The sequence below is a fragment of the Drosophila pseudoobscura genome, chromosome 2, assembly GCF_009870125.1.
Source record: "Drosophila pseudoobscura strain MV-25-SWS-2005 chromosome 2, UCI_Dpse_MV25, whole genome shotgun sequence".
Classification (NCBI taxonomy): Eukaryota; Metazoa; Arthropoda; class Insecta; order Diptera; family Drosophilidae; genus Drosophila; species Drosophila pseudoobscura.
Genome location: NC_046679.1, coordinates 14,391,800 through 14,406,565, shown reverse-complemented (window position 1 = coordinate 14,406,565; position 14,766 = coordinate 14,391,800). Strand labels below are relative to the sequence as shown.

The 14,766-nt window shown below is 46.3% G+C and overlaps 4 protein-coding genes across 7 annotated transcripts; 3 read left to right on the top strand and 1 right to left on the bottom strand.

Annotated features, from left to right (window-relative positions):
* Positions 1-125: 125 nt before the first annotated feature.
* Positions 126-3,227, bottom strand: sip3 (septin interacting protein 3). Of its 2 annotated transcripts, XM_001358714.4 has the most exons (7): positions 3,081-3,227; positions 2,582-3,001; positions 2,468-2,524; positions 2,208-2,396; positions 1,270-2,146; positions 987-1,204; positions 126-919 (listed from the first exon to the last, which is right to left on the bottom strand). In XM_001358714.4, exons 2-7 carry the CDS (start codon positions 2,705-2,707, stop codon positions 398-400), a joined length of 1,989 nt encoding a protein of 662 aa, XP_001358751.3. In that variant the 5' UTR covers positions 2,708-3,001; positions 3,081-3,227; the 3' UTR covers positions 126-397. The 2 variants fall into 2 exon arrangements, with proteins under 2 accessions (XP_001358751.3, XP_033233113.1); XM_033377222.1 differs by lacking the exon at positions 3,081-3,227 and having other exon boundaries at positions 2,582-3,036.
* A 189-nt stretch (positions 3,228-3,416) lies between these two features.
* Positions 3,417-6,641, top strand: DppIII (dipeptidyl peptidase 3). 2 transcript variants are annotated; one of them, XM_003736530.3, is made up of 4 exons: positions 3,417-3,485; positions 4,209-4,515; positions 4,577-5,468; positions 5,541-6,641. In XM_003736530.3, the coding sequence occupies exons 2-4, from the start codon at positions 4,240-4,242 to the stop codon at positions 6,539-6,541; spliced, it is 2,169 nt and encodes a 722-aa protein (XP_003736578.2). In that variant the 5' UTR covers positions 3,417-3,485; positions 4,209-4,239; the 3' UTR covers positions 6,542-6,641. The 2 variants fall into 2 exon arrangements, with proteins under 2 accessions (XP_003736578.2, XP_001358750.3); XM_001358713.5 differs by lacking the exon at positions 3,417-3,485 and adding an exon at positions 3,868-4,139.
* Positions 6,642-6,896: 255 nt separating this feature from the next.
* Positions 6,897-8,735, top strand: LOC4801702 (trichohyalin). 2 transcript variants are annotated; one of them, XM_001358712.5, is made up of 3 exons: positions 6,897-7,014; positions 7,133-8,000; positions 8,066-8,735. In XM_001358712.5, the coding sequence occupies exons 2-3, from the start codon at positions 7,263-7,265 to the stop codon at positions 8,615-8,617; spliced, it is 1,290 nt and encodes a 429-aa protein (XP_001358749.3). In that variant the 5' UTR covers positions 6,897-7,014; positions 7,133-7,262; the 3' UTR covers positions 8,618-8,735. The 2 variants fall into 2 exon arrangements, with proteins under 2 accessions (XP_001358749.3, XP_003736577.2); XM_003736529.3 differs by lacking the exon at positions 6,897-7,014 and having other exon boundaries at positions 7,032-8,000.
* A 1,727-nt stretch (positions 8,736-10,462) lies between these two features.
* On the top strand, positions 10,463-13,474 carry Atg13 (Autophagy-related 13). The gene has a single exon (XM_001358711.5). The coding sequence runs from the start codon at positions 10,900-10,902 to the stop codon at positions 12,553-12,555; it is 1,656 nt and encodes a 551-aa protein (XP_001358748.3). The 5' UTR covers positions 10,463-10,899; the 3' UTR covers positions 12,556-13,474.
* Positions 13,475-14,766: the final 1,292 nt, after the last annotated feature.

Sequence of the window (14,766 nt, the reverse complement as noted above, 5' to 3'; positions counted from 1 at the left end):
TTGAATTTTGGACGCCGCGCCGCGCTACAATAAGATCTAGTCCAATATATCCTTCCTTCTCCTTCCCCAACTGACTGCGCTGGTAGGGGTAGTATTTTGGGGGTGTTTGGGGGGCATCATAGTCGTCGTAGTCATTATATTTATATTTCAAAATCGCAAGCCATACAAAATAACAGAGTCAAACAGGTTCCAAGGAAGAAGAGCACACAGAAAAGGGCAGAGCGGACAAAAAACAAAATCAATATATCCCATCCGATAGAATATAAAATAAGTTTCTTTTTGGTGGATGGCATTGGATGCAGACTGGAGGTGCTGTGATCTGATCTGGATGTCGTCGCTGCTGCTGCTGCTCGCTGCTGTTGCTGTTCATTTTGAGTTCAGTTCCCCTGGGAATCCTCTATTCAGATGTAGTCTTTTCGCTGCCGTTTGCCGTTTTGTTGTTATCCTGCAAGAACTTCAAGCGCCGCTCTCGCAGCTCATTTAATTTAGAGGAGTTGTCATCGACCTCTGCCTCGGAATTCCCTAGGCTCTGGGACTTTGTGGCCGTGAAGGGTACATCATCCTCGTCTGCGCCCAAATCCTCAATAGTCACTCTCTCTGCACCATTGCCAGCAGCGACTACGGCCACTCCTGATCCCAGCCCAGCAGCAGTCTTAAGCTGGCGAGCCTCTTCCTGCTGGTTCCTAGCTGCCGCCGAGGTACTCGGCATGTCATACACTGAAGGAGAAGCCGTCTCGGCAGCTGAAGCAGCAGTCTCAGCTGCAGGAGCAGGACTTTCTGTTGCGTCACCTGTCGCTGGAGGTGCAGCTGGGGTGGATGTTGAGGGCCCTGCAGCTAGCTGCAAGCGTGCCGTCAGAGTCTGGTACTGGTTCATCATGATCCCCACCGAATCCAGCATTAGATTTATGTTGCCCAGCAACTAAAACAAGATTGCGTTAATTCCAATGGAGCATATAGCAAGACAGTCAGACAGCCAGACAGCTTACCTTGAGACGCTGCTCGATATGCTTGCGCTGGTCTCCCTCCATGGCGCGCAGCTCATCATCGCTGAATCTGGATAGATCCTGGGGCATGGGCGGCGGCGGCAGTGGTGGTGGAGTGAAGTAGGCAAAGTGTGGCGGCATCATGAATGGCGATAGCATGGGCATGGGTGGGATCGGCGGTCGAGGTATGCCAAGGTTGGGCAATCCATTCGGCAAGCGATCTAAGGGAGACGTTTTTTTTAGCGAATCTAACGAGGTGGAGGGCAGGCGCAACTCAAATACTCACTGGCTTCGGCGAACAGTTCCGAGAAAGTTGTAGCTCCGTTAACTCCTGGCCTCCTGGCTCGTCCCATATTGCCATCGAGATCGAGCGCAGCGGCCGCAGCTGCAGCCGCAGCAGCTGCCACAGCATTAGGATCATCATTTCCTGCAGGCTGTGCGCCACCAGCTCCTGCGGCAGCATTTGCCCCGGCTGCACCAGCACCAGCAGCATCGTCGGCTGCTCGGGGCATGGCCACAGAGTTGACGGCCGGTGTGCGCAAAATGTTCAGACGACATGTGGGACAGGTCTGCTGGCGCTGGAACCACGAGCGCAGGCAGGTGGTGTGGAAGATGTGGCCACAGGGCAGCTTCTTGGAGTGATTGACCATGTCCTCGCGACAGATGATGCAAATGTTGTCGGACAGGCGCAGCTCCTCGGGCGTGGCATCCGGATACAGTGTGTTCATGTTGCGTATAGCCCGGCGGGACATGATCACATCGTTAAGAGCCTTTCGGAAATTGCGTATGGTGAAGAACATGGGCCGGAAAACGAACATCGGCAGGGCATAGATCTTGGCCATGATAACCACGAACAGCAGATAGAGCACAACTTTGATGAGGCCAATCACCAGCTCCGTGTAAAGCAGGAAAACTGCCTTATTCTCCCAGGGCGTGTCCGTGCGCATCTCCGCCGCATGCAGCACATATTTAATGGTCGTGCTGGCGATGACCGTCAGGAGGATCGCGTACTCAAAGCCAAAGACCAGCTGCACTGTGGGCCCCCGCACCAGGGTTGAATTGTAGGCGTGTATGAGCAGCAGATAGTCGAGAATACCAAGCATGGTCAACAGGCTGCCGACGCGTATGTGAAACAGCCAACCGAGTACTGGGGAGCGCTCCATCTGAAAGCGAAACGAAATTAGAGGGTTTTGGAGGTATTCTTCGATTAGAAATTCAACTTACATAGTCAACGCGCTCCTCGGCCAGCCAATGGAATGATTTGAGAAACAGTAGCACCGTAAACAGGGCCACAAATTGAGGATTGAAGTCATCTCGGAACACGGTGAACGCCAAACAGGTCTCGGTGAGTGCATACCAGAATCGCTCCAGCAAATGCTCGAACTCGGCAGCACGCAGGGTTCCCAGGAATATCTGCAAATAAATAATTTAATTTATTAGGACTGATAGTTGCGCCCCTCCCAACCCCCCATCGCAGCACTCACCTTGCGCAGCAGTTTACCGAACATAAAAACAATCACAAAGAACTGGATGTAAATCACCTGAAATGGATGGAGACTTGAGAACGGAGAACTGGCCGATAAGGGCGCTTTACTCACTGCCATGGATGCATTGGATTTGGTGATGTAGACGACAGCGGGATAGAACTGCTGCTTCTGAAAATATGCATTGCCAATTACGGCGCTGGTCAGCGCCATGCAGACCGATGATATTAGCAGCTGCATGTTCTTGCTGTTGGTCGCAAAGGCAGCCAGCTGGCTGATGGTTTCGAGGAAGATATTAATTTTGGCTGCCGCGGGTTATTGCTGTTTGGATTTTTTGTTCCTATTCTACATGTATGGAGCTCTGGGCTCCCCTCCAGTGTCTTTCGAGGGGCTGACTGCGTTCAGGCTGGTCACAGAGACTCGACTCGGTCACAGGCACGACACGATTAAAAAGGTCTCTCTATTTGACGCTGGAATTTAGTTGGGTTTATTAGCCAAACGAACTGGGTTGCTTTGCCATCTAATTTTTCTATTCTGGAATTGTGATTGGTTGTGCCTTAGTAAGCGTATTTATTTATATTTTTATTTTTAACTGATAATTACACGTACGTACCTACGAATCAGAGTTGTCAACAGTGTGACCCTCGGAAATATACCGAACATACGTCACAAATTTCGAAATATACTGACGAATTATTTGTATTCAAATTCCAGCATTGATATTCAATTGAATATGGTACTGATAAGTTAGTTTTAAACCAGTCAAGTAGAAAATTGATTCATAATTCCGATACAATTATATAAGCAGGACCAAATTGTCTATATAGCTGGTAATATTCCACGGAATATCAACATCGAGGAATATGTACGGTATTACGGTATATTTTTAAAATTAGACGGTATATTTTGGTATATTTCTGAGGGTCGGACGGTATATTAAAGATAAATCCGCGGTCACGCTGTTTGTCGGCATTTCATTTAGTTTTATTCAAATTTTAATTTTTTAAACATTTACAAGGTTAGTACGCACGCAATTTTATGAATTTTGTTTGGTTTTTGTTCTTTTTTGTTGGCTGAGAGCCTCTGTACTGCTTTACAATTGACTAACCAAGTAGTTCCGGCATTGAGTGACCTCCACTCCGTGGAATCCATCCCATCCTCATTTTTCATGCAGGAGCCCCCATTTGCTCCATATTTTTTCGGGCTCAATTTGTGGACATTTTCGGTGTAGATGTACGTGAATACTGTTAAATAATACATGTGTATCAGGTCTCTGCATGAATGCCACATCTGCAGATATGGGCGACCCCCGCAAGATCCCAAGAGAAAAGTGCACAATCATCAAGCTTTCATGTTCTTTGTACCATTTGGCCTGATATCGAAATTAAAGTAGCATTTTACATTTTACAGCAGTAAGCCATACCAGGCCATGCCGCGTCCTGTAAACACGTAGATTCCGCTCTCCACTCGACCGAGTCTTCTAAATTCGCAAAGTTCTGAAATTCAAAGTCATGTTCTTGCTGCAAAGAATTCAGAGGTCTCGTCCACAACTGAACAGACTTTGCCACATACGTATCCGTGCCGGCAGCAGTCTCAGCCTTACGCCTTACAGAGGTGCCGGTGCAGACCCCAGAAACATTGTTAGACTCGCGACACAGTTGATTCGCTACAGGTATTCCGCAGGTTTAAAGGTATATTATCAGATCTAGATAAATGTCATTGTGGTTTCCTATCTTTACAGTTCGAGTGCAAATATTCCACAACCCGCTGAGATGCCAAGCAAAACGTCGCACTTTGTGTTGCCAAATACGCAGCCTATTGCCGATTTGGAGTGCAAGAATGCCTTTGAGAATCTGACAGACAAGGAGAAGCTCTATGCCCACTACTTCAGTAAGGCGTCGTGGGATGGCGGACTCATTGCTCTCATCCAATCCAGTCCCGAGGCGCCATTGATATTCTCCCTGCTGCATCGCATCTTTGTGGCCGAGAAGCCAGAACAACTGAAAGCCAAGGCCTTGACAGCTGGCGTCACTGAGGATGAGTTTACGGTAGGAAAAGCAAAGAGAGACTAACGAAAGGAGACTCAATATTCTATGTCCGAAATTTCAGGGCTTTCTAGTCTACGCTTGCGGCGTGTTCGCCAATGCCGGCAACTACAAGGGCATGGGTGATAGCAAGATCTTGCCAAATCTTTCCCCAGAAAAGTTCGAGGCAGTCGTACGCGCTTCGGGTGCCTACGAGGCCAATCAGCGTGTGGCCAAGATCTACGAGAAAGTCAAGGGTCTAATTTATGCATTGGAATCACGTAATGAAATCCTTGGATTCGCACCGAATGGCATTACCACCTACTGGTCGGACAACTGTACCAAGGAGGACTCGGATATAGTCAACTCCTGGCTGACATCGAAGCGCATCGAGCCGTACATGTGCCGCACCTTCAAAATCGTGGAGGAGGGCAAGACCATCTACGATATCAAGCTCGGATCGGTAGCCGACTCCCTTAAGGATGGCATTACGCTACCGCTTGAGGAGTACAAGGGCAACAATTTCCGTGTCACCCGCGGCGACTACCGGAAGCTGCTGCAGCGCGTTAATCAGAATCTGCTGGAGGCCCAGAAGTATGCGGCTAATGAGAATGAGGCCAAGATGATCGAGCACTATATCAAATCCTTTGAGGAGGGCTCTCTGGACGAGCATAAGGACGGTTCCAGGTGGTGGATCAAGGACAAGGGACCCGTCATTGAGACCTACATTGGTTTCATTGAGACGTACAGGGATCCGGCAGGTGGTCGCGCCGAATTCGAGGGTTTTGTCGCCATGGTCAATAAGGAGAGTTCGGCTAAGTTCACCGAGCTGGTCGATCGAGCCGAGCAGCTGTTGGAGTACCTGCCTTGGACAGAGCCATACGAGAAGGACTCGTATCTGAAGCCCGACTTTACCTCGCTAGATGTTCTCACCTTTGCTGGCAGCGGAGTGCCAGCTGGCATCAACATACCAAACTGTAAGGAATTTATACATCCCAACTACTAAAACGATATCACCATAAACCACGTTGCCATTTCCCCCCTTACAGATGACGAGATCCGCCAGGATGAGGGATTTAAGAATGTATCCTTGGGCAATGTGCTAGCCAACATCAATCGCAAGGATCCCATTCCATTCCTCACCGAGGAGGACCAAACGTTGATGAAGGAGTACAAAGTGAAGGCCTTTGAAGTGCAAGTGGGTCTTCACGAGCTGCTGGGCCATGGCAGTGGCAAGCTGTTCCGCATCGATGAGAACGGGGCCTATAACTTCGACAAGGAGACCACAAAGAACCTTATCACGGGCGAACCCATCGCCAAGTGGTATCTGCCGGGTGAAACATACGACACGAAGTTCGGTGCCATCGGTTCCTCATACGAGGAATGCCGTGCGGAGGCTGTGGGCTTATATCTGTCCCTGCAGCGGGACATCTTGGAGATATTCGGCTTCAAGGATGCCGTCGAGCAGGACAACATCATCTACATCAACTGGCTAAGTCTCATCTGGAATGGCATGGGTGTGGCTCTGGAAATGTACAATCCCAAATCGAAGCAGTGGCTGCAGGCCCATTCTCGTGCTCGTTTTGTCATTATGAAAGTTCTACTCGAGGCGGGCGAGGGTCTGGTAACCGTCGAAGAAACGGAAAAGGGCAAGGATCTGTTGCTCACGGTGGACCGAAGCAAGATCGAAACCGTCGGCAAGAAGGCCCTGGGTGATTTCCTCACCAAACTCCAGGTGTACAAGTCCACGGCCGACATCGAAGCGGCCACGAAAATGTACGAACACTACTCAGAGGTGAACGACAGTGGTTCGCATCCTTGGGCCCAGTGGCGCGATATATGTCTGGCCCACAAGAAGCCACGCATGATCCTCGTCCAAGCCAATACTGAAGTCAAGGACAAGAAGGTGGAGCTGAAGACGTACGAGGCCAGCCACGAGGGCTACATTCAGTCCTGGGTAGAGCGTTACCCCACCACGGACGTTGACGATCTGTTGGACCAAATTGTTGAGCAGGACAAACAATACTTTCCAACTGCATTTTCAAAATAGGAAACTTATCATATAATCGATCGTTAATATTATAAATTCATCAACTTTGAGTATTTGGAAGAAACGAATTAAACTTTTAGTCATTTGATGACTTGAAAAAGTGTCTTTATTATTTAGTAACAAGTGGGCAAGCCCGCGGGAAACAAGTCCGACAGTTTGGAGTTGACAGGTGGTGCCGCCCGATGATCAGGACGGAAGCCCATAAGTGCATCATGATTCAGGAGAGGATACTATAGAAGAAAAAGGCCGCAACGACTGCCATTGGCCAGCTTATTGCGAATTTAAAGAATTCTTAAATTGGCTAATTTCCGGCATTCTTCTGCAAGGGGTATGACTATGAAAAGGTGGGGCTAGATCGAAACCTGACATTCAGCCCGATGCGCATACAAGGACCTGCCGCGATTGAAAATATAAACAAAACGAATTAGCTTATATTTCGTGCACGTTAGCCACACAGCGGATCACAAATCTAAGTAAGCGATCGTTGATCTCAGCTGGCTCGACGCCTTCACTTATATTTTGTATTTATAATTTTTGTTTCTCTTTCTCGCGTTTGTTGTTATCGTTACCGTCAACCATGACGACCGGCAGAGGTGACCAACAACCGAAATCGGCCAACGATGAGTTGCCAGCAATTTTCATATGCGGAAAACCTAAATTTATTGTTCCTGGCGAGGTACCGAAGGCTCACGACTTTCACAGTCGAATTTATGCAAGCAATATGATGGCCGATCTGGATGATTTGAAGAGAAGCGTCGCTCTGTCCAAGGAGAATCCCATCCACCGTGAGAACTTCGAAAAGAGGGCCATTTCGCAGGAGCTGATGGAAATGAAGCGAGCAGAATTTGTGGAGATGAAGCGGCGTCAACAGCTCCGCAACGATAGCGAGGCATTGCGCATGCTGGAGGAGCAGCTGCGATCGGCTGCCATTGCCAAAGATCTTTCAGAGCGCATGTCGGAGCAGTGCCGGTCGCGCGCTCTGGCAGTGAGAGCCAAGGCCATGGGACAGGAGAGAGCCGCCTTGGAGCTCATGGAGTTGGCCCAAGAGGACGACAAAATATTGGCCCAGAAGGAGGAGCAGCGAAAGCTTCGCGAGTCTCTCGCCCGCCAAATAGAAGAGAACCGACTGCGCCGTCAGCAGGAGGCCGCAGAGAAATTTTCCCAGCGTGAGCTCAACAATGCCAGGCAGAAGCAAATCGAGGAGGAGGACCGAGTAGAGCAAGAGGAGAGGAATCGTCAGAAGGCTCTGGATCGCCTGAAAACTCTTCAGTTTATGCAAGAAAAAAAGGAATACAGAGATATGGAAAAGGCTCGGGCCAGGGAAGAACTGAAAAAGCTGCTCCAGACGCAGTCCGAAGTTGAGGACAGAAAGAACAAACTCGAAGAGGATAGAGTGCAGCTTATGCGCAAGCATGAGGAGATTAGTACACGCATTGGTCAGCAACTCTTCCAAGTGGAGGTAAGTGCCCCAAGTCTTCGCTCCAGCTTCTCTCACACATTCAGATTACTTTTTTGTTCTCGTAGAACGCAAAACAAATTAGAGACATCCAGCTATTGGATCTACTAGAGGCCGAGTACAAGGCCAAGGCGGACCTACGCTTTCGCCAAGAGGTACAGGAGAAGACAATGTCGCGGGATCGTACGAAACAGGAAATGGATTTGTACCGCATGGAAATGCAACAACGGAAAATGGATGAGCTGCAGATGAAGCGGGATGAAATTTCCGCCCGCAAACAGGAACTTCCCAATCAGAATGAGGAGACCGAAAGAGAGGAACAACTGGAGGCGTACCGAAAGCGAAAGGCGCACGGTGCTATGCTCCTCTCAATGATTGAAGACAACCATGTGAGGCGGGCGGAGGCCACAGCCGAACATCTTCAATACTTTAATCTGAAAAAGAAGTCAGACGACGAACGGCACGCCTTGGAGGAGAGCGAGCGTCTCCGTATGCTGTCCGCTGTGCCGAAAACAGTGCTTCCCTATCTGCCCAAAAATGTCTTGTCCAAGGCAGAGCACGAGTATTTCGGCCTATCAAACGAGCAGCAGCAGCGCCGGCTGGGAAGCGGAGATTGCTAGATTGCGATTGGTTCACAATTTTGGCGCAAATCCAAATTGTAATCCTACAGGGGCAGTGTTATTTATAAGACGCATAATTGAATTAATATACATATATCATTTTAGATGTAACAACACGCCCAACCGATTTTTCATAGGCTAAAAATTATATAAATATCGGTTATTTACATTTTATAATTAAATAATTGATTTCAAAACAATAAATAACCCACAACGCACAACATAATAATAATAATAATAAACATTCCATCCTTAGTTAATCATAGAAAAATGCTTGATGTAGATGTGTTGAGCCGCATAAATTTTTTATCTACTATTAGTTCTCTTCCCCTTCTTAAAATACTTGTACTTTCTCTATGTAAACTTGAATGCATGTTTTGCCTTAACATTATAAGTAGGGTATAAATATGTCCACACTCATAGCGGATATCTGTTGACCAGCAACAATGACAAGGTTTTATGCTTTGACTTTATTAGCCTAAACCTTATTTTAGATACAATCCAATAAAATTAAGTAATTCAAATAAACATATCTTATATAGAATTGATTCATCAATCGGATTAAAATATGTGTTCTCTGCTGATTTTCTTAGCTAGCTAGCATTATAAAACCGAATATCAAAATCAAGGAACTTGACTTCCGACCAAGAAAATTATCAATTTTAAAGAATTTTAGCGCAGTTTAGCTAAAAGATATCATGGTATTTATTTGTAAGTGAGCAGGAAGGATAGGATGAATCTACAGGAACAATTTTACAAACAATAATTTTTCCGCGGTTCAACGTTTTATTAGAGGGGGTTTTAGTGGTATATGGGTATATAATGGTATATTTTGTCAATTTCAATCTATTAAATTTCATTTTCAACGGTATATAGAAATCCATCAAAAGCAAGTATTAAGAAAAGGCCAGTTAAGTAAAACATAGATTCATCAATCGTATAAAATTATGTGGGCATGGCTAAATGTTCTATATAGTTTGTAATATTCGATGGAAGATCAAAATCATGGAATATGAATAATTCCTCTGTATATTTTGAAAATGAGACCGTATATTTCGGTATTTATTTGAATCGGGTATGAATCGGTAATAACCGACTCACAACAATGAGACTAATTCCATACACAATGTTGCGGGAAACATTAACTTGTATACCGTTTTTTATTCCAAATACAATACATAAAATGAATTAAAAATTTTGTAGAAATTATAATCATCGATGGGATACAGCTAAGTAGGCAAAGCTGGAAACTCTATATTACTTGTAATATTCGACAGGAATTATTTATGGCAATACCCGGTTCACAACAAATGAGTCCCATTCTATACGCAAACATGTTGCTAATTCAATGATCAGATACCCTGGGGGAAGTGGATGTTATAGAACTGAGAAAATGTTTGTCATCCCAGGCTCCAATTAATGCAGAAACGAGTCAGTCTCTGGTTTAAACGATATTTTGCAGCTCATCGGCTGTCTACAGAGACCAAGAACTGGCAGCTTGAAAAACACTTTCCTTATATAATATTTACGAAATAGGGTATACAAATTGCCATACCCTGGTCGACAACAAATGAGTCCGCAAATACCAGCGACACTGCACCTGTTTTTTTGTTGAACTATTTTTTTAAACCCTGATCTAGTTATAAAACAATAAAAGCAAGGAACATAAGCAATCTAATCTTGTAGAACATTTATTCATCAATGTAATAAAACTATGTGGGCATGGCTGAGGGCTTTAGTTAGCCAGCATTATTCAACGGAATATCAAAATTGAGAAATATGTATAATGGAACTCTAAGTCGTCAGTATATTTACGGTATATTTTTAAAGTAATTGTTTCGGTATATTTCTGAGGGTCGGACCGTATAGCGTATTGGGTCACACTAGTTAATGGCGGACCGTAAAAAGTGGGAGTGATCTTTGTTGTTTGTGCGTCTAAACAAGAAATTGTACAATTGTTAAAGGGCGTTGCACCAATTATAGTGTTTTGGCGAAATGCTCGGGCAAGTGTTAATAATGCAGTGCATTGCATAGAACGCGAGGTGCGCGACAAAACGGCAAAAAAAAACTGAAAATTCCACAAGCGCGATTCTCATGAACACGCAGACAATACGCGGAAGCGTGAATAATAGAAAAGAAATAAAATACGAGGCAACGGCGAACTTTGTACGCTGTTGCAGTGTGCGAGCCGAACCCGAGTGCAAGTGAGAACATACTGAAAATACACACAGTAAAACCCCGAAAATAAGAAAAACGAAACGGAAACAAAGAAAAACTCAAAAATGTCTGCTGCACAGCGTTTGAATGCCGCGGAGAAAGACCTGGAGAAGTTCATCAAATTTCTGGCGCTGAAGTCCACCCAGGTTGTGGTTCAGTCGCGTCTGGGCGAGAAGATCCAAACGCAATGCAATCCGTTGGCGGGGAATGACTGGTTCAACATTGTGGTTCAGGACCATCCCGAAGTTATGGAGGAGACGAAGCGGGCGTTGGCCCTGAAGCCTAGCGAGAGCATTCTGCAGCGTCTGCCACTGTGTGTGGAGATATCGCTGAAGACAACGGAGGGCGACCAGATGGTTCTAGAAGTGTGGTCTCTGGATTTGCTGCAACCAGCCGCTAATGGCACCACCGCGAATGGAGGCGCGACCAACGCTCGCGACGACTCCAAGGCGGACATAAATGGTATAAATGGCGAGAGCCAGACGCTAAAGGCCTCCCACGCCATCTACAGCCGCATGGGCATAATGCTAAAGTCCCTCATCTCCCTCACCCGGACCACGCCCGCATACAAGCTGTCGCGCCGCCAGTGCCCGGAATCGTACGGCATTTTCTACCGCATCTATGTGGATCGCCCGAAGGTCCATACGCTCGGGGAGGGACACAAGAATGTGAAGATTGGACAGCTGCACACGATTGTGGGCTCTCTGGTCATGTCTGTGGCGTATCGCACAAAGATGACCATATCCCCGACGACGGCCCAGGCCCACCAGACGGAGAACAACATCATTATGCTCAAGTCGGATCATTTTCGACCAGCCACCGATGCCAGCTCGCCAAACACCCAGCAGATGCAGACCCACGCCACGGCCGTCGCTAAGAAGTTGGGATTAGGTGGGCTGAACGCAGCTCTGGGCTCTGGGGAGAGGCGATGCATTGATATAGAGAAACCGCTGCGTCCGGGCGCCTTCACGGACATGGGCAAGCTGCGGCAGTACACCGAGGATGACTTTGTGCTGCCGGAGACGCCGCCGTTTGAGTGGCTGCTGCGGGGCCGACAGCGACACGAAAGCACTGGCAGTGGCTGCTCCGTAGAGTCGCTGAACCGCCTCGACAATGTGGCCAGTGTCGTGAGCAACAACATGAACAACAACAACAACCATACGGCGAACAATTTTAACCACAGCCAAAATCTCAACAACAACTCGACGGGCTTCAAGAGCTTCGAGAAGCAGCAGGCAACAAATGGAGGAGCCAACTCATTTTCACCCATCAAGAGCCTGCTAATACCCGCCACCGCCTATCGCCACCATTCGGAGCCAGCGCTCGAGCCCCCCCCAGACGACGACAATCTGCTGAAGGAGCTGCACTTTCCCTTCGCCTCGCCCACATCGCATGTCAACGATTTGGCCAAATTCTATCGAGAATGCTATCACGCCCCGCCCCTTCGAGGGCTCAACGAGCTGCAGGCGGAAATCTCCAGCTCGTCCAGCTCCACAACGCCGGCGTCGAGCAGCTCTGTGGCCGCCTGCGGACCCACAGCAGCCGCCGCAGCGGTGGCCACCAGTGCAGCCGATGCCAGTGCTCTGGACGATCTGTCGCGGCAGCTGGAGCAATTCGAGACATCGCTAGAGGATTACGATAAGCTCGTCTCACAGTTCGGACTGACGGGCTCCTCATCGTCGGGCAGCCGTAGTAGCGGGGGACTGCAAATGAGCAACTGAGTGTCAAGTCTGAGTGCGACCGCCTGCGAGGGGAGTTTAATAAGTTGACCTATGCTTAGTTGCGTCATTAGTTAGACTCTATTTATGTATGCCATTGTGTTTAGTTGAATTGATAGGCTGCTACGATAATATGCTATGTAAATACTATGAATGTAGGCTCTGTAGGCTATAGTTCCCGTGTAAGTTGTACATAAGACGCCGATTGCAGGCGGGCGAGTGCCACACCAGCAACAGCTCGTCAAGTGAGAGGAGAGCTCTTGTCACGTTTCAAAGTTTAGACCATAGCCACAAAACACACAGATGCACCGGCAGGGGCATATGGTATAGGTACATACTATATACATACATATAGCGTAGTAACTTGGGCGTACACGTCGCTTGTTTGTTTGTTTGTTTGTTTCTTTGTTCAAGTGCCTTCTGCCTGCTTGTAAGTGAAATAATCATCCATGTGTATATATATATAACTCTAGATAAGAGCGCAGTTAATGGGAAGCTATAAAAAGCTATCCGTGCACACGCATAGATACCATCCATAAGGTTGAGTAGTATAGCTAAAGTATACCCTGCTTGACACAGATATGTATGGAGTGGCCTTCTGTTTGGAAGGTCTCTGCCAATGCTTATGCATTTTTTAATCGGCAAATGTGTTGCCCCAAGACTTTAAGCATAAAGATATATTGCAACTATCGTTTGTACTTTGTAAATCAGTTAGTGTTTTGTATTTGATTTCATTTGTCTTTGATATGTTATTTATTTATTGGTTTCCGAACTGCTCAAAATTTGCCTACATATGAGAATCGAAATTCAAGTACTATTTTTACGCATTAGATTAATCAGTATGATTAATAAGAGAATAAGAAATTTATACATCTATATAAAATATAAACAAAGAATAAAAGCAATTGTTAATCGAAACACACACAAATCAAAGCTCTATATTGCTAAAATTCAATTCCTTTCCAGTTGCAGCTACAGCTGTATGTATGATATTGGATATACAAGCATGTAAACACCTAAAGCATTCCACATCGGATCACACCTTTAAAATATTCCGGAGAAGGGGGTCATGTGATTTGATAAGCTCTCCCCACACCCCAAAGGGTTTGGGTTTTGGGTTGGGGTTGGGCAAACCCCCCTTCCAGATCGTGACTGCCTTTAACCGGTTATCAATGTTTTCATTTTGCATATTTATTTAATCTGTTATTCTATCATTCAATTAAGTATTGTATAATATACGTCAGAGTCGAGAGTTGTGTGAGGAGGTTGTTGATTTAGCTGGATTCCGCTGCACCTGACTGACAGAATCAGCAGCAGCAGCAAAACAAGAAGACAATGAGTAGAACATTTGGAAGCCGAATATAGAGGTACCCATACCTTGCCATTGTTCGTGTGGCTGGTTAATAATAAAGTGATTTAGATGTTCAAGCTGATCAAAGATTCCAACCTTTCTTTCTGCATAGCAACTAGCAGATAAGATCATAATAGTAATGCCCTCTGAAAGGGTATAACAAGAAGAACCAGAATTAACGTTTGTTGTTGCCGTTATCAATTAGCACGCCATGAGTGCTCACACAGCTGACCGATCTCACACTTGTTCTCTCTCCCTCTCTATCTCTTTCTCCATGCACATACACACACCCAAATGCCTAAGAATCTCCAACCTAATCTCCTAAACACTGTTGCGCATTCTTGTTATGTACAGAGATTGCAGTTTTTGATTTTTATTTTGCTCTTTTCATTCCATGGCGAATCAACGTCACTACGGCAACGACATCTCTAAGGTTAAACAGTTTTATTTTTAACTAAATACATATATGTACATACTACACTAGAATAGGTTGTATGTGTGTGTTTCACTATTTTGTTGTTCTGGCTGAACCCGCAAGTTATCTGCTGTTTTGCTTTGTTGCTGATTCTCTGGCTTTTTGAGAGCTAAGCTAAGCTAATGACATTGCCCAGAGTGCAAACATATGGACAGCTGTGCACGCTTTCCCACTCCTTCACGTGAGCGCAGGTAGGGGGAAGAGTTTGGGAAATGAGTAAATGTGGCTGTATGGGAGTTTTTCAGGTGCCAAAAATACACAAAGGAAATGAATGAAGCATCTGGAGATGCTCATCATAGAATGTAACTTTACGATCGCCCCTCGCCGCCAACAGGTCGCTAGTAGTGCACTCAAGTCCGCAAATACATACATACATACATATTCATAT

Coding starts and splice junctions, on each gene's coding strand:
- sip3 (XM_001358714.4), bottom strand. CDS start 2,707: ATGCAGCTGCTAATATCATCGGTCTGCATGGCGCTGACCAGCGCCGTA. Junction 2,397..2,467: donor TCGGTAAACTGCTGCGCAAG/GTGAGTGCTGCG, acceptor ATTTATTTGCAG/ATATTCCTGGGAACCCTGCG. Junction 2,147..2,207: donor CCGAGGAGCGCGTTGACTAT/GTAAGTTGAATT, acceptor TTTCGCTTTCAG/ATGGAGCGCTCCCCAGTACT.
- LOC4801702 (XM_003736529.3), top strand. CDS start 7,119: ATGACGACCGGCAGAGGTGACCAACAACCGAAATCGGCCAACGATGAG. Junction 8,001..8,065: donor AGCAACTCTTCCAAGTGGAG/GTAAGTGCCCCA, acceptor TTGTTCTCGTAG/AACGCAAAACAAATTAGAGA.
- Atg13 (XM_001358711.5), top strand. CDS start 10,900: ATGTCTGCTGCACAGCGTTTGAATGCCGCGGAGAAAGACCTGGAGAAG.
- DppIII (XM_001358713.5), top strand. CDS start 3,979: ATGTTCTTGCTGCAAAGAATTCAGAGGTCTCGTCCACAACTGAACAGA. Junction 4,140..4,208: donor ACACAGTTGATTCGCTACAG/GTATTCCGCAGG, acceptor CTATCTTTACAG/TTCGAGTGCAAATATTCCAC. Junction 5,469..5,540: donor TGGCATCAACATACCAAACT/GTAAGGAATTTA, acceptor CCCCCCTTACAG/ATGACGAGATCCGCCAGGAT.